The sequence below is a fragment of the Lontra canadensis genome, unplaced genomic scaffold (assembly GCF_010015895.1).
Source record: "Lontra canadensis isolate GAN:19392208 unplaced genomic scaffold, GSC_riverotter_1.0 scaffold8, whole genome shotgun sequence".
Taxonomy (NCBI): domain Eukaryota; kingdom Metazoa; phylum Chordata; class Mammalia; order Carnivora; family Mustelidae; genus Lontra; species Lontra canadensis.
This window is the reverse complement of record NW_022631002.1, coordinates 25,954,161-25,971,622: the sequence shown is the minus strand read 5'-3', so window position 1 is coordinate 25,971,622 and position 17,462 is coordinate 25,954,161. Positions and strand designations below refer to the sequence as shown.

General features: G+C 53.8%; 1 protein-coding gene across 1 annotated transcript in view; it reads right to left on the bottom strand.

Annotated features, from left to right (window-relative positions):
• The window catches only part of CNGB1 (cyclic nucleotide gated channel subunit beta 1), a 62,004-nt gene that overhangs the window by 25,257 nt on the left and 19,285 nt on the right, over window positions 1–17,462 (bottom strand). The window contains exons 13-20 of the mRNA XM_032854367.1: window positions 15,319–15,406; window positions 14,625–14,664; window positions 9,272–9,431; window positions 6,193–6,300; window positions 3,725–3,882; window positions 2,522–2,677; window positions 1,301–1,509; window positions 240–290 (exon numbers count right to left, since the gene is read on the bottom strand). Coding sequence (XP_032710258.1) covers window positions 240–290; window positions 1,301–1,509; window positions 2,522–2,677; window positions 3,725–3,882; window positions 6,193–6,300; window positions 9,272–9,431; window positions 14,625–14,664; window positions 15,319–15,406 — 970 coding nt within the window. The remainder of the gene's footprint in view (window positions 1–239; window positions 291–1,300; window positions 1,510–2,521; window positions 2,678–3,724; window positions 3,883–6,192; window positions 6,301–9,271; window positions 9,432–14,624; window positions 14,665–15,318; window positions 15,407–17,462) is intronic.

Below are 17,462 nucleotides of genomic sequence, written 5' to 3'. Positions count from 1 at the left end.
GTATAAAACAGGCAGCCCCAGGGGGTTGGGGGCTGGGGGAATGATAGGGTCTCTACCTTGGGCGGAAGGGTGAGGTCGGAATGCACCCAGAGGGGCAGAGAGCCTTGTACCCACAAACCTCCCTGTGCCTAGCAGTGGGATTCTGGTGGGATTCACATCACATTGGCCCCGAAGCACCCAGAGTCCCCAGCCACACCTCCCTTCAAGGCGCGGCGGAAGCTTGTACCCTTGGTACACACCTTAAAGCGGCGAGATTTCAGGTAGTTATTGCGCATCTCCTTCTTGTCGGTCTGAAAGAAATGGAATGCTGACTGTGAGATGGCCCACGAGCTTCATCCCTGACCCCAAGGGAGCCGCCTGGACAGCCCTGCAGAGTTTCCACCTTCCTATCAGAGGAACAGCCTCAGAGGGGCAGCTGAGCTTTGGGGAGAGAAAGCCTTAGGGTCCACAGGTCTGCAAGGGGGGAGGGTAGACCTCCCGGAGAGCGGGAAGTGGTCCAAGGTCACCCAGCTAGATTCCGACTTCCTGGCTGGGGAGCCAATATTAGGGTCGTTCTCCTAGCACATGGGTCTTAACCGGACCCTTTGTAACCTGGTTTTCCGAGGAAACGGCTGCTGCTCTCATCAGGCTGGGGAAGAAGCTGCCCAGGGAATTCTGGTTCCTCTAAATTGTTCTAGAGACACAACAAGTGCCCGCCTGCACACAGAGGAGCAGCCCCCCGCCAGGGTGACATTTGGGAAAGTGACCTGCACAGAGATACAGGGACTGGGCCCTCTGCCTTCGCCAAGTCAAAATGAGGATCCAGTTTCCTCCCCGGGTAGTGGGGCCTGACCAGGGCACAGGGTCTCACACTGGTTCAGGCAGTGTGTTCTTTGCAGGACCCCCAGGAAATGTTGCTTACCATGCTGAAGGGCTCTGCGGACATCATCTCAATACCCCTCCCTGCAACGCTACGAGGTGGGAACAATGAGTTCCCCCATTTTAGGATGACAAAACAGAGGCTCAGAGGGGGCCTGCAGAGCTATCAGTGGTAGAGCTGGGATTTGAACCAGGTCAGTCTGAAGGTCGTTCCCTGGCCCACTTGCCCTCTTTAGGTCCACCTGGTGGTCCAGGAGCCCCTTCACCCATGATCAGGGTTTGCTGTGTGTAATTTGAACAATCATGGGTGCACGTCCCCGAGACCTTGTTCAATCGTCTCATCTATTACAGCAGCAGCCCAGGTAGGGCTCCCGAAGGTCCCACTGCGCCACCCCACCCCCCACCCCGGCCACACGGCCCCCTCCCTCTGCCCGGGCCTCACAATGATGTCTCCCCCTCTGACAAACTGCAGGCGCATCTGGAACACAATGATGTCCAGAAGGTAGACGAGGTCGCACACATAGTCCATCAGCAACCACAGGTGGACGTTGTCCGGCGTCTGGTAGGGGAAGGCCCAGCGCACGGGAATCAGCCAGCAGTTCCAGTTCCAGGCCAGCACCACGAAGAACAGCCACAGGATGTACATCAGGTCTGTGGAGGAGCCAGGGGGCGGGACTGTTCTAGAACGTCGGTCGGAGGAGGGCTCCTTACAAGAGCATCAGGGGAGGGCGTCCTTCTTTCCACGAGTCTATTCCTAGATGTGGCACTTCTGTAAGTGGGGTAGGCACGTGTGTGCGTGAGCCTGTGTGCCTGCCTGTGTGCGTCTGCCTGTGTGCCTGCGTGTGTGCGTGTGCCTGTGTGTGTGTAAAACTATCTCTGATTTAAAAATAAATCACTGCCAGGCCCTAATAAACCAGAATACTCAGCTGGGGGATGGGGGTGTATTAGATAATAGGCAGCTAACTAGAAAACACGTTCGCTCTCATTCTCATTGAAATATTTCCAAAAATGTATTTCCTGCTTTAGTAAATACACAACAGTAAATAATGCCTGGAAGATGGGCACAGACAGGTGGGTGGGTGCATGGATAGAAGTCATGGGTCACGCGGTCATTTTAGAGACCCAATGGACACCAGGATTAGCATCCTATCTCCCCAGGACTTCTTGTGTGACCACAGGAACATCTCTCTCTGGCACCTACCCTGCTCCCCAGGGAAGGCACAAGGAGAGGTCAGCTAAGAAAGGCTGGGAGCTTCATAAACTGTAAAGTGCTGTGCCCATAGAAAGGGTTGTCATTGCGGAGGATGAGACCACGGGCTAAATAAAAGCAAAGTGAGGGGAATTCACTTCAGATGTCAGAAGAATCTCTGCCCTTCTCTGCTGTGTGTAATTTGAACAAGGGGCCCTCGAGAGCAGAATAGAAGGCAGACTCGGGCAAGAGTCAGGGTAGGGCTCCTAGTCTGCCACCAACTAGTCGTGCCTCAGTTTCCTTCTCTGTCAGGTGAGGGTGATGGTAGGTTCCTATTCAGGGGCTTTGCTTGTTTGCTTCTGGAGCTCCCTCGCTCTCCCCCCCCCACCCACCCCTGGTTCCTCTCACTGGGCCCCCTGCCCTCACACAGCACACGGTGGCAGCAGTGCCTGGCCCGGTCCCACCCGGACTCACTGGTCAGAGGGTCGATGCTCTGCGGAAACTGGTAGGACTTCCAGGGGCGGCGCTTGAACTTGCAGCAGAGCATGTCGCAATAGTGCTCCTCCTCAGTCTGCCCGGCCTCAGCCGCCTTCTCTTCTGGGACCGGCTCCGGGGCTTTCTTGGCTGGGGCTGCAGGAGGACATGGGGGACCATCTGAGAGGCTACAGAAAGAGGGCAACCAACCACAGGCTCTGGACCTGGAGCCGCGGGGACCCTGGCGGCCCCCCATCCCCTGCTGTCAGCTCTGCGTGCGGAAGCCTGGGTGCTGTCCACAGCAAAGCCCACGGCACCCGGCCAGATACTCTTACCAGCTGCCAGGCTGAAGCTGCTTCTCAGGGATGGCCCAGAATGAAGTGTTTCTGGGCAAGTTAGGCGTTTTCAGAAGTCTGTGCATCTGTGTTTGGACCCCCTTGGTTCTCTTTGGAGGGCTAGGGGCGTTTCGTACCCCAGAACCCCGCCCTCAAGAGCCAGAAACCAGGGAAACCTTGCTCTGGGTTTTTCAGAGCAGAAAACTGAACTCCTTCATCTCTGAAATGAGACACTGAAGGAGACCACAGCCTCCCTGTGCATTGAAGGTGATGGCGTTGGTGACCTAGGCATTGACTTCTGTAGGTTCAGTATGACTGTGTTTCTAGCTTTAGGACTGTGGATCCAGGCCCTGCTAGGTCTGTTGTTAGTGCCCTGAGCTCGAAGGTACAGTCCTCCTTTGGAAAGACCTGGAAAACCTCCCTGACAAGAGAGCACTTCTCTCATTTCCTCCTGGAACCTGGAAAGCACGAAACTTTCAGGAAGCTCCATGAGACTATTGCAAATGAGGCCTCCAAAAAATAAGACTGAAAAGAAAACTGGGGGGTGAACACCATCTGCGTATAAGGCCATGAGATCCCACCCAGGCTGGACCACCTGCCTGCCAATGGGAAAGGGCCAGAAGGGTCGAGGAGGAAGTACTTGCCCTGTGGGGGGGTGGGGGAGCCAAATCCGATTGGATCATCAGTCACAACTTTGACCTTATTCCCTCCCCTGGTTCCATAGCTAAAGCTGTACATACAGGACCCAAAAATCCAGACAGTGGGGAGCACCCCGACCATTTCCTTGGGGGTATCCTCACCATGAGCTTACAAGGGGCTCTAGGGGACCCATTTCTGTCAGGTTGAACCATCCCAGCTCTGGCCTTACAGGGCTTCGGGCTCTCCTCATCGGAGGTGACGTCAGGGTCGATGAGCTTCTCCTTCACCTTCTCTGTCCGCTCCTTGAAAAGCTTCACCAGCTCCTGCAGCCGGTCGTTGATGATGGCGCTGTTCTGGCTGGCCACCGAGGCTGCACGATCCTGGCCACTGTGGACACACCTGATGCTGAGCAGGCTAGATGGGAAGGGACCCCTATGCCCCCGGGCAACAGCTGAGCAGCCTCTGTATCCCACCCAGCCCAAAGGAGGCAAAAGCTGCCCCAGTTTCCTTCTGACACCAGAAACATCAAACCCACTTTAATAGCTCCTAGGAGGAAATTCAGTCTGAGGCTCACACCTGGGTGCCCAGCTTTTAGAGAATGTACCACACAGGATCTGATTCCGATGGGCGGTTCTGAGAAAACTTTGATCCTACTTGTGATTTAGGGGGAAACTCTTGGAACTCGGGTCAGGACAGTTAGCTCCAGTTTGGGGTTCCCAGGAGATTGGCGTCTGGGACAGATCAAAGAGGGGACAGGGCTATGCTTTTGGCTCAGGAAATAGTTGATGGAAAAAAACAGTGCAGATCCATTCCATATCCTTTTAACTTCTAGGAATTTAAACTGTCTGTACTCGCAGCAAGAGAGACAGATGGACAGAGAGATGGACAGAGAGAATGAATGGGAGTCTGCCCGAGGCGCCGGTCAGCCTGGGGCAAGCACGCTGGGTGGGCTGAGACAGGCCGCAAATCAGCTGTCCTCTGCGTGGCGTCCTTCTGACCATCGTGCTGAGCTGAGTGCAATCCTAGTGTTTTCACATCTATCTGTTTTTTGACATGGGGGCACCGGCAATCAAGTCCCCTAGTCTCCGGGTGCTCACCTGACGAGGCAGCTGGGGACCAGCAGCATGGGGACCCCAACAAAAAAGGGCACACAGGTATGCGGAGACGCAAACTGCTTGCCCACATCCGCTCCCGCCCGTGGGGAGTGGTCGCTGGGACTCAGAGTCCCCGTGAGGGCGGCCGGGCGGGCTCCCCCAAGAAGAACGTGAGCGGACTTGCTGTGTGCATCTCTGGGCCCCCTGTCTGGCATTCTCTCCGTCTAGGGCTGACCCGCAGGGCCTCAGAAGCCACACACAGGTAGCACAGCTGCTGCCACCAGGGTCCCTAAACGACTGCCTGGAGGAGAACCCACCACTGACCTGAAACAGGTGTCTGGTGACATGATTATGATAAATGAGACATTGTGTTGCTTAAGCCACTGCATCTGTGGGGTCTAATTGTTATAGCAGCTGAACCCACCTCACTAATGTACGGGTCCCCGCGCTGAACTCCTTAAGAGGCTTCAAGGGTAATTTTTATTATTATAACTGATTCCTGCCCTGTTTTCTGGTACTAAACCCTGACCCTGTCCTTACCCTACTGCATAAGATGGAATTGCACTGTATATTCACACGGACCAGTGAACTATGGGTGAGGTTTGGATTATTTTTCTTTCTCTTTTAACTTTTCTGAACTTTCCACAGCTCCCTAAAACATACTCCATAAAATTATGGGGAGGGGGGGCGGGAAGGCTGGCAGGAAAGCCCAGTGCCTCCTGTGTCCCCTCTAGAATCTGAGGCTGGGAATAGGATGGGGGTCCCAGGCCAGAGCCAGGGACCGGGGGATTCACCATCAGCCAGGCATCCCAGACTCTTCCAGAAAACATCTTCTGTTGGCCCAGCCCCTGGAATAGTTAGATGTCACAGACCCAGGTCCCAGTGCCCTCACTGTGGCCTCTAAACACTGTCCCACAGACCAGTTTATAATCAGAGTCAGCTGAAGGCTTGTAAAGATGTCAGTCCCCCAGGGCCCACTGTCTGAGCTTCTGATCCAGTGGGTCTGGGCTGGGAGCTGGGAATCTGTATTTTTTTTTTTAAAGATTTTATTTTATTATTTATTTGACAGACAGAGACCACAAGTAGGCAGAGAGGCAGGCAGAGAGAAATGGGGGTGAAGCAGGCTCCCTGCCGAGCAAAGAGCCCAATGCCGGGCCTGATCCCAGGACCCTGAGATCATGACCTGAGCTGAAGGCAGAGGCTTTAAACCACTGAGCCACCCAGGTGCCCCGGGAATCCGTATTTTTAACAAGCTCCCTGAGTTTAGACCCCTGGAGATCCTTGTGGTCCTCAATCCCCCTGCTGACCTTCTCAGGGGTTTAGAGCCAGGACCCAACCTTGGCTGAGGGGCCGGGAGCCTCTCTCTCCTTTACAACAAAGCCTCTGTGCATTTTACAGACTGTACAGAACCCCTAGGCCAGCCAGAAGCAGCCTGGACAGGAGACCCAGCTCTGTCTTACTGCTCAGAAGCTGTTGGCAAAGTGGTGGAAGGTTCTAGAAACATCCATACTCTCCCCCACCAACTCAACCCTCTCTCCTTGTCTGCTCATCCCCACCCAGACTTCCAACCACCCTCTGAAACCCAGGGGTGTTCCCCACTCACTCAGTGCCCTTTGGGCTGGACGGGTCCAACCAGGCGACCATGGGTGATTCAGCTGGTGACAGTGCCTTGAGCTCTTCAACATCATCATCTTGGGAGAGCAGCCTCTTCCTGCAAGGACACAGACATGGAGGGGCCTTCAGCGAGGGCAGGAGCCACAGGGGGAAGGGAGCCAATCTTGACCCCTGCAGATCACCCAGGGCTGAACCCTGGGCAGGGGGGGAATGGGGCCAGGGGTGTTGGTGCCACCAAAGGGTCCTCACTTGCCTTCATGGAGAAAAAAAGAGAGAGGGAAGGGACACAGTCGCCCTCTGGACCTCAGTCTCCACATCTGTTCAATGTCCTAGTGTAAAAGTAACAACATTGACTTGGTATCAGGCAGACTGGATTTTGCATCCCAGTCCTGCTTCCCACTAGTGTGTGACCTTGGCAAGTGACTTAAACTCTCTGAACCATCTCAGTTTCCCCATCTGTAAAATGGGACCAGATCTACTCAACTCAGTGAGATACTCAGGACTCAGTGGGGCCTCAGCTAAAATGTTCTTCTGCTTTCCCCTCCTAGTACACACCTTCCAGGCTCCCTGTCTGAGGAAGGAAGAGCAAATCCTCCCCGGGGTGCCCTGTCATTCAGTCCACGTCTTCCACAGGACTCTGCATCTGCAGCCATCGGAGTCCCGGCTGATGGTGTCTGGGTGTGAATTTGCCTGTCACTCTGCCCATCCTCAACCATCTCGACTCAGGATCTCAGAGGCTTCTAGAGGGAACAGATGGAGGGATGTGCAGCCTTGCCTTTATTCCAGGAGGCTCTGAAACTATCCTATGGCCTTCTGCCAGCTCACCAAGAATGGCAACACTCACAGATTCACCTCCTTCACACTCTAGTTAAAATTCCCACCCGTTAACACCAAGGCTAGCATTTGCACAGGTGAGACCCAAACTCAGTCCTCTTGCGCCCGGCCTGGTGCCTTCTCCTGAGCCAGGAGGGCACATGCTGCCCGAGATGCCAAAGTGTGGAACGCCATCAGCAGCCAGGCTCCCACAGCCCTGCTTCACGTGCAGCCCTGAGCCGAGCACCTTGCACGAGTTAGCTCACTGGATTCTTCCAGCAATCTCATAACAGGTGGTGTGTCTATCCCCATCTTACAGTAGGAACACAGAGGATTAGGAGTGTTCACTGGCTTGCCTCAAGCCTCACATCGGTAAGTGGTAAGATGGGAGTCACCTCAAACCAAGGCTTTAAGCTATGAGGCAGGGCCCAGCCCATGTGCCCCTCCATCAGGGTCTGTGATTTCCATGGCTTTTTGGTGCCTATCAGTTGCCCACAATGCTCATTCCACCCCTGACCATAGGCAGTCCCATAGGCTTCCCAAGTCAGGTATCAGAATTCTCCCCTCTCGGGGTCAAGCTCAGGCAAAGACTCAGGTAGAGGTTCCCCTGATTTCTCAAAGTCAGGTTCAACTTAGAACTCTCTAGGACAGTCTTGTCTGTTTATTTAATTCCTTGTTCATTGTCTATCTCAGTCCCACCAGAACATCAGCTCTGGGACAGTAGGCCCCTGTCAGGCTTCTCCATGATGCATCCCCCAGCACCCAGAGAGAGCCTAATACATGAAGATGTTCAATAAATGTTTATGAATGAATGAATGAGTCAATGAGTCAATGATAAGAACAAGAGAAGACTCATAGGCCCATCCCATAAACAGAAGGCAGAGGGCTTAGATTCTATTCCCAAAGGAGCCTACTCCCCTCTCTGTGCCCAGATATCCACCCCCAACCTAGCCTATAAAAAGAAAACAGAGAGAGGTAGGCCAGATGTCTGTAACAATATTAGCTCTTTTTGTTTGTTTGTTTGTTTCTGCTGTGTTCTGCATAGTTCAATGAATGAAACAAAAGAATTAATGGGACAGTGAGTTGTGTTCCAAGGCTAGATGAGATTATAACTCTTTTCTTCACATTAAAATCAGAGAGCCCTCAGTTGGCCACATCTAGCTATCTCTGTTACAGCAGGCTTTTTACTTTGGCTGAGAGAGTCCTCAAGGACCCATGGACGGGAGCAATGATTAATCAAGAAAAAGGAACTATCTCCCAGTGCGACCACCACAGGAGAAGCACTGGCAGCTCCCCTGCAGCTTAAATGCAGTCATTCGCAAAGCACTGAACTGCACTTCACAGTTTGCCTACAGCTGTATACAAGAACTCTCTGTTACCTGGCTCAGGCTGTTCAAAACCAACTCCAATCATGCAACAAATTTCTGTCAAGAAGCATAAAAATGTGCACAACCTTGACCAAGATTCCCACTTTTGAGAAAGGAGCCCAAGGACAGAAAGTAGCCCAAAAGATGTCCAGAGCTTCACTATGGACGGTGTCCAACAAGAAGGGATTTGTGAAGTTCATTCTGGCACACAGAGCTGGAGGAAGGTCAGATGTGGTCTCTAATAAAATGTGATCCGGGACGCCTGGGTGGCTCAGTGGGTTAAGCGGCTGCCTTCAGCTCAGGTCATGATCCCAGGGTTCTGGGTTCGAGTCCCTCATGGGCTCTCCTTGCTCAGCAGGGAGCCTGCTTCTCTCTCTGCCTCTGCCTGCCTCTCTGCCTGCTTGTGTGCTCTCGCTCTCTCTCCTTCTCTCTGACAAATAAATAAATAAAATATTTTTAAAAAAATGTGATCCAAGTCACCCCTCCAGTGAAAACCACACAAAACCATGAGCCCATAGACAAGGTAGTGTAGTGGGACAAGGGATGCTTATTTTTCTAGTGTTTTTTTGGTATCTCCATTCCCTTATTTTAAAGTAAAACAAGGGGGTGGAAATTTATTTATTCCACATTTATTTATTCCACATTTATTAACCACCTTCTATCTTACAGCTGACAGTACTTGGGACAGGACTTCCTTGGAGAATTCTTTATAGAGTCCTAAATCAGGGTTGAGGACCAGGAAGTGGGGCCACAGTCCCAGTTCTGACACCAAGTCACTGAGTGACCTTGGGCCAGCTGCTTTCCCCACTCTGGCCTCAGTCTCTCCTTCTGCCAAATGGACAGAGGGGACGGTGCTGTGAGAAGCCCAAGAGAAGCATAAAAGCTGACCTTTCGGACCCTGCGGCAGATCCTGGGACCGCGAGGGTGTCGGATTTGGCAGGAGAAGGTGGTGGCAGCTCGGGTGTGGGTGGGTTCTCCACGATGAGGGGATGGTGGGCCGTGTCAACATCTTCCACCTGCACTTCCGGGAGCTCCTTTGTAGCCGGCACTTGGAGAGAGGGAGGAGAGGACAGTCAGAGAGAGAGAGAAGCCAGGTCCCAAGGGCTTTGCTCTGTTCTGAATAAAGCCACAGAAAGCATGTTTGGAGGGGCCACCAAGAGCCTCCCCTCCCAGTGGGGCCCACTGGAAAGCTCCATGCAGGGGTGCAAGAATGCAGATCCCGGGGGCCTCTGAGGCCCTTGGCCACCCCAGACACCAGCCCAGGAGCTGCAGACGAAGCCATGACACCTTTAGGCCACAGAAGGTCCGGAGCGCGGTCTGGAGTCCAGGTCTCCCAAGCTCTGGTTTCCCAGGGCCTAGGGAAGGCTCAAGGACCTGGGGTTTGGCAGGAGTGGTGGGGGGTGGGAAGGGCAGCACCCAGAAAGGGCAGGGGGAGGCTGAGAGAGTCCAAGTCTGAGGGCCTGACCTAGCACAGCCTCAGTGCTTCCCCTCTCTGGGCCTCAGTTTCTCCATCCCAAAGTGGGAGTCACAAAGGCACACGGCCTCACATTCTTGAAGGGCCTCAAATGGAGACATTGGGCAGTTCCTCGCAATCAAGGATAACAGCCTCTCCTTGAAGTATGTGTCACCCTTGTTTGGGAATGTGTTTTGGTACCTCCTTGTTTCTGGATGTGCCAGGACCCCCTGAAATTCATCAGCCCAACTCCTCTCCTGACCTCTGAGAGGCCTAGTGCTGGGTCCCGTGTGTTGGGTCCCACATCCCAGGACAGGGTCCTCCCTTGCAAGTCTGGGGTGGCCCTGCCTCAGTCTTTATCACCCACCCCAGGGACTGTGGGGACAGGCCTGCCTGAGGCAAAGCTCAGAGGACGCTCAGGGGCCAAGACAGGGCCCCCCTCTCTCGGCCATACCTGGGGGGGACCACTCGCTGAGAGCCGGGCCTATTGTACCCAGAACGAGGAGCATTCTGAAGCCCTTGGAGACTCGACTTTCTTTTTAAATGGCCGCCATGGGGAAAAGCCGGCACTTTGTGGAATGTGGCTTAGGAGGGAAGCTGAGCAAGACCTTTTGGCATTTGCTCTACTAAGCCTTAAGCCCTCAGAGGAAGAGGACGAGCAGGAATAGAGAAGTTTCTAAACGTTTAAGGAAGAGGTGTTGCCAGACTAACAAGAGATTTCCCCAGGCTGTGGAAAGCAGGAGAGAGCGTGAGGCACGAGGGACCTTAACCAGCTTCCCGGACCGGGCCGGGGTGGGGGGACTGTCCAAAATGCTCAGCGCCCCACACTGCCCCCAGCATAGCCCCAGGAGCCTCCATAAGGCCGTCCTGGGGAACCTGGGAGGGGGCAGGTCCTCCCCCACCCCGCCTCACCCTGAGCAAGACTCTGCAACCTCTGTCGCCCCCAGGAATGGAGGAAAACCCCTAAGCCCGGTGTTTCATGTTTATAGAACAAAATCACATTATGAAAAAAAGAATAACACGGCATGATTAACTTGGTTGAGAGAAGAGTCATATTTACTATAAAGCCCTTCCTACGTGCCTGCCATCCGTTTCACTAAACTCTTAGTGCTTTATATAGATTAATTCTTTCCCCTTTCCGGGCCCTTCTAGAAGAGCACTGTTATTGCCGTCCACATCTTGTGGGTAAACTGAAGCACAGAGCGGTGAAGGAACTGGCCGCAGAGCCAAGATTTGGACCCAGGCAGCCAGGCTCTAAAATTTATCCTCTTCCTTCATCCTGAGGCTAGTGACCCGCTCATGCAGAGGTCTCCATTTGGACAAAAGCTTGCTCCAGGCCAAGCAGCATCCTGGACACGGGGCTGCCTACAGGCTGCCATGCCGTACCTGCAGCATCTCACACCATGGCGGGCCGTACCACCATGGCTGCATCAGCCTATGGTCCCAACCCCGAAGTGGGACTGTTTCCCCAAGTGGGGAGGCTCCCAGGGACCAGGGAGGACACAAGGTGACTTTGGATGGCAAAGACACGACAAAGGAAATGTGGAATGAGAACATTCCTCCCATTTCAGTCCTCTCTAGCTTCTGAACGCACAGAGACAGTCTCAGCCCCGTGCCCCTCAGCCTTAACACCTTTGTGGCTAAGAGGGCAGGTCTCCCCTGGGAGCCTTCTGCAGGCCATCACCCTTTGCTGAAATTCTCTGCATGACTTGGTTTTCAGTTCATTTGCAGTTATTTCTATTTATGCCCTCTATTTATGGCAAGCAATGATGGTTGCCCACTGGAATAGTATAGTAAAGGTTCCTGATTGAATAAACTTAATTAAATTTAAAGAATGATTTCACTGAAAGAAAAATGACAAGCCAATCAAAGTAGAATTGGTACAGAATATAGCAAAAATTCAGAAGGGATCTGTGGGGGAGGTGGAAATTAGGGGACACTCAGGAGTGAGTGGATCTAGGGCTTGCCCAGAAGACCCCGCCTGGGGGCGTCAACCCTTGTGGTGGGGCTGATCGCCCTCGTTCTGTGCCTATTGCAAGCCAAGGAGAGAAGACAGCAGTGGATCTCTACTCATGAAATGTTCCATGCTGCCTGTCTACTGACCTCACAGGCAACCTTGCACACTATCCCCCCAAAATAAACAAATGAAAAGGGAAAGAGGGTGGGTGTGGCTTAAGTTAAAGGAGAAAGTGATAGGGGTTAGTCCAGAAGCACCCTGCTGTCCCTGAGTCCTCTTGTCATCCCGAAGCAAGCAGCGGGAGCCCAAGGGCTACCAGAATCCAGACTTGCCCTCCTTCTTCACTGGCCCCTGAGGATGCCTCCCCTCCTAGTTGGCCTACAGCCACCTGGGGGTCTCTCCATTCCTAAAATGGGATTTGCTAGGGAGGGATATTGACAATCCTCAGAAAGTCCAAGTCCCAGAAAATCCTCAGGATCAGTAGGATTCTGTCTGACATGGGTCCCCACATTCCACTTCTGCCTCATTGCCCTCAATTTATTCTCTTTCTCCACCCAGATCTCCTAGCCTAGCTATCTTAGTAATTTATTTAAACTAGGGTGTGATTGACTACCTATAAAAAATGATGATCTGCAGAATGCAATGTTTAACCCAAAGAAATTAATTGCTAATTATGGGATTTTAGGTACAGAGATAAGTGGACTAATACCCCTTAAGTCACCACGAAGCAAGATAAAGGCATTGATCAACAGAGGAAGAGGGGGTGGTTTTCTAGTTCAACTGCTAATCCCATCCCTGGACCATGGTACCCATGCAGGGAACAGCCCAAGCCATGCAGGAGCCCACAACACACGTGCGAGCATGCTGGGTACACGAGATCACACTACCTAGGCGACGGACGGAATTCCTGGTCTCCTTGGCGAAGTTGGAGTTGGACAAGGCCGTCCTCCGGGAGATGAGGACGGGGATGCGGGTGATTGAGGGGCGGTAGCTGGGCACATTGGGGAGGTGCTCTGCCAGGATTGGGGGAGCAAGCCCTGGGGCCACCTGGCCGGGCGGCTGGTCCTGGACCAGGCGACTCAGCTCCACGTCCTGGCCTGGCTGAGCCATGGTGTTGGGGCCAGTGGGGCTCAGGCGGGTGTGGAACCCTGGGGACTGCAACCAGGAACACAGGGTTGGGGGAGGTGGGGGAGGGCTCCTCCCCACCAGCGCCAACGTGGACCCACCCCGTGCCTGCCTGTGCTTGTAGCAGCTGCCCCTAACGCCCGAACAGCATTTGTGTCCCTGGAGTGAACACTGAATGCTTCACCAAGTCACGCTGACTCGTCTACTCGCCAGCTCCAAGGGACAGCACTGGACCCCCCCCTCCTTCTTGAGCTTCTCTGTTAACCAACCACATGTAGCATTTTCCACCTCAGACAGAAAAAGTTAGAATCAGGGACGCCTGGGTGGCTCAGTCATTAAGCGCCTGCCTTCGGCTCAGGTCATGATCTGGGATCAAGTCCAGCATGGGGATCCCTGCTCAATGGGGAGTCTGCGTCTCCCTCTGCCTGCCTCTCCCCCTGCTTGTGCACTCTCTCTCTGACAAATAAATGAATAAAATCGTAAAAAAAAAAAAAGGTGCTTTTCAAAGATCAGGTGGGGAGCAAACTTGGGACACCTGGGGTCAGGACACCTGCGTCTAGTCCCGTGTCAGTTGCCGGCTGGCTGGTCCCCATTATGGCCTCCTGCCTCGGTGCCACACAGCTTCGGGTACCTTCGACACATTGTCCCCCTGCCACTCTGACCAAGTGCCTTATGAGGCAGGTACTACTATTGCCCTGTCTTTCTCGATTTGGGAGCCACAATTAGGAGAGGTCACACAGCCTGGCTCCAGGTCCCACAGCAGGCGGAGGGAGGAACCCAGAGTGAAGTGCAGGTCTGTGGCCTTGAGTGCTCAGCCACTTCCTGCCCACTCAGAACCTTAGTTTTCTCATCTGTGAAATGGTCTGTCTGCCTCCCAGGGTGGCTTGAGAAGCATGGAGTCTCACAAGGCCAGGGCTCCATGTCTGTCTGTCTGGGGCTCCCCAGCCTGGCTCCCCAAGACTCTGCCACACCAAGACTGGAGTTCTCAGGTTCAGGAGTGGGAGTGGCAAATAAGAGCAAAGTGCATGTGCTGGGTTCAGCCTGGGGATCTGCCCAGGAAGAAAAAGCTCATCAAGGCACGGGGTCCACAGGGCGCCTGGATGGCTCAGTGGGTTAAAGCCTCTGCCTTCAGCTCAGGTCATGATCCCAGGGTCCTGGGATCGAGCCCTGCGTAGGGCTCTCTGCTCCTCAGGGAGCCTGCTTCCCCTCATCTCTCTCTGCCTGCCTCTCTGCCTACTTGTGGTCTCTGTTTGTCAAATAAATAAATAAAAATCTTTAAAAAAAAAAAAAAAAAAAAAGGACACGGGGTCCAGGACGGGCCCTTTGCAAGCTTGGGTCCTGATTTTCATTCAGAGATGCTCCGTTTCATCCAAACCCTCTCTAGACGGTAGCCCAGAGAGCTGCGTTCCCAGCGAGTGCGGGTGGGGGGCAGGAAGGGCTGACTGAGAGTGGGGTTTCCACGGGACTGCTGGCGTCCCGAGAGCCTCCCGCAATTCCCCTGGGGCCTTTGAAATACATCACCAAGCTCTGATAATGTGGCCCCAAGACACAGAGGACAGGTTTTGTCTGAGGATGAGACAGGTGCAAGGGTGTGGGGACAGTAGAGATGGGGGTGGTGAGAGCCCTTATCCCCAGGCTGCCCCCAGCCTGAAAGTATCATCTGTCAAAGCGCTGTGCCCCGCCCCCCACCCCCAGCACACCCCTACCTTCTGGACTGACAGTCACGGCCTCTTCCTTTGGCAGCTCCTGCGGACAGGAAAGTGGAAACAAAAGCTGGACCATCAAGGCCCCTCCTCGCCCCAGGCCAGCCCAGATCCTGTTGGGAGATCTGTCTTCAAGAGGTCACCTGGGCCCCTATTCAACTCCTTGCTCTGCGGGATTGGTCAGGCCCTGCCCCTCCAGCTGCTGGAGCACCCAGGAGATGGCCCCCACCATGTAGAGGGGAGGGCACCCAGAAGCCCTGGGCTCCCGCACCTGGACTTGGCACAGAGCAGGGGGTGTTCCCATGCAGCTCTGTGTATGTGGGGACCAAGCAGCCGCCACAGCACCCCTCCACCTGGGCACTGCACTTCACAGTGGACGACTCTGTGGGACTCCATGAGGAGGGGTTTTCAGCCCCATTTTATAGGCCCAGAGTGGGGAGGTGATGTGTCCAGGGTCACACAGCCATGTGAGGACTGGCCTAAGGACCAGCTGCTCCCCACCCATGGCCGTGTCACCCCAGGCCCTCCCTGACCCCATCTGACCCCTGGTATAAGCCAGGCCCTGCAGTACACACCACCCTGCTCCCCTTTGTCCAGGGGGCATCTCACCAGCTGAAAATCCCTCTGTAAACAAAGTAGACAAAGCCCAGCCAGGCCCCAGAAGTAGTTGGGTACCAGGCCTGGTGCTGCTCTGTACCTGCTGCAAGGCCTTCTGGGGCTGGGTCCCGTCTACTCCACTTGGATCCTCACCAGCCTGCGCCTCCAGACAGCTATCCAGCAGGACACTGTGACCCCAAGGGGGAGGAGGAAAGGGCTAGTGTTAGGGGGGTTAGACATTTCCTGAGCCCTAACGGCAGCCAGACCCTCTGTTGGGAGCTGGTGCACAAAGATGGCCAAGAATAGGTCCTCACCCTCATGAGGCTCCCCAAATGGGCCAGGCAGACCCCCACTGTGCCTAGGAAGGAAGCAATGTCCTCAGGGACAATGAGTTTACAGTGAGGAATAGGCGAGGAAGGGTATCCAGGAATGGGGAACAGCATGTGCAAAGAAAAGCATGGTGGATGGCTTGAGGGATTGTCCTCTGCGGGGTGGGAACAAACCGTATTGAACAGTGTTCAAAATGTGCTCCCAGCATCTCCCCTCTGCGAGCCTCTAGGCGACGCTGGTGATGCAGGTCGGGCGGGGAGTACAAGAAAAGTGAGGCCCAGAGAGGTGATCTGAGCTGTCCAAAGTCACACAGCAGATTGTCTGACACCACACAGATCTGAGTCGGGAACCCCACTTGGCTTGGAAGATCTGATTTTTGAGAAGAGCCTGAACTCCACCTTTAAAGGTAGAATCTCTAATCTTTAGATGCTAGAAATTAATCCAAGTTAATAGACTCCTAGCAATATGTAGATAAACAAAAGAGCCCATCTACAGGTTAAACTGGGCCCTTCGAAGCCTGTGTGCGGCCTGTGGGTTAAAATGGTGACTCAGATCCAGGGGCCAATGGGACTTCCATAATTAGAACTGCATCCTGGTTCCTGGTGGCCCACCCTGCCCCACAGACCTCTGTCAGCTCATGGAGGGTGGTCTGCTGTGTCCACCGTCCAGGAAACCCAGATTCACCATCTCCTACCCAGAGCTCCAACCTTCAGCCCTCCCAAGGTGGGTGAGGAGGTGGGGACAGAATGGCAGCCCCAGTCAGTTTGGAGCTAGAGGCCTGGGAGAGGGACTCAGTCAGTGATCACATGGTCACAGTGGCCCCCATCCTCAGCCAGACCACCCTGAGAGCCCAGGGCTGTGACTGGTCCCATTCCAGCTCAGCAATTGAAGGCACAGATGGTCCATCCACAGTCACAAGGCTGGCACAAGGCAAGCCTAGATGAAACATGGGCATGTACGCAATGCTTGGCTGCCTGCCTCTGAGAGTCTACACGGCCCCACGGGACAGAGGAGTGAGGCAAGTGTCCTGAGGATCCCGGCACTCAGCTCTCTTCATTTCCCTTCATCGATACGTAGCTATTTTCTATGTAAGGGGCCTCAGCTGTCAGGGTCATACTCCCTACCCTGCCCGGAAGAAACAGATTTTCTTCAAGAGATTCAAGTCTCAAAAGCAAGGGCACATGATGACTCTGCCTGAGCAGTTTAGCCTTCTTGGGTCCCTTCATCCTTAAAAGTAAAAATTATGTTTTGTGACTGTATTTATATAAGATTCAATACTATATATAACCTATTCCATTGAAAAGTTCATTTTTGAGTCTGACGTTAAAAGAAATTAAAATGTGCTTGAAGGCCCCTAGACGTGAGATGGGAACCATGCCTTTCCCGGTTCTCAAAGCACGAAGGCCAAGGACATGAACATCCACAGCCTGGGGTCTTGCTCATTCTAGAATGAGGCCAGGAAATCCCTGAATGGCCCTGAGCACAATACCGGGAAGCCCTCGGGCTGCCTCTGTTTGCCCATCTGTCAAATCAGCAGGACTGCTCAGCCTGTCCAGCCTGACTTCTCTGAGGGAGATCAAAAGGGCCAGTGAGAATCTCATGAAAAAGTCAAAAACACTTCCCATGTCTGGTGTCATTCTTGATCCTCCATCTCTCAACACTGATAAGCAACTCTCCTCTCATGGGGCATCAAGTGTTGGTTTTGCTCCCAGCTCTGTGCTCGCTGGCAGCGCACCCTGGACGTGGAGGGGACCGTGGCTGAGCCCCAGTTCTCTCGTCTGTGAAGCAGGATGAATAATCAGTGCCCAGAGTCTGGCATGGACACCAAGCATTACACAAATGGCCACCGTTGTCATGATCGTTCTCGTCATTATTATTACTAATAGTAAAGGAGGCAGCATCTGTGGAATTAGG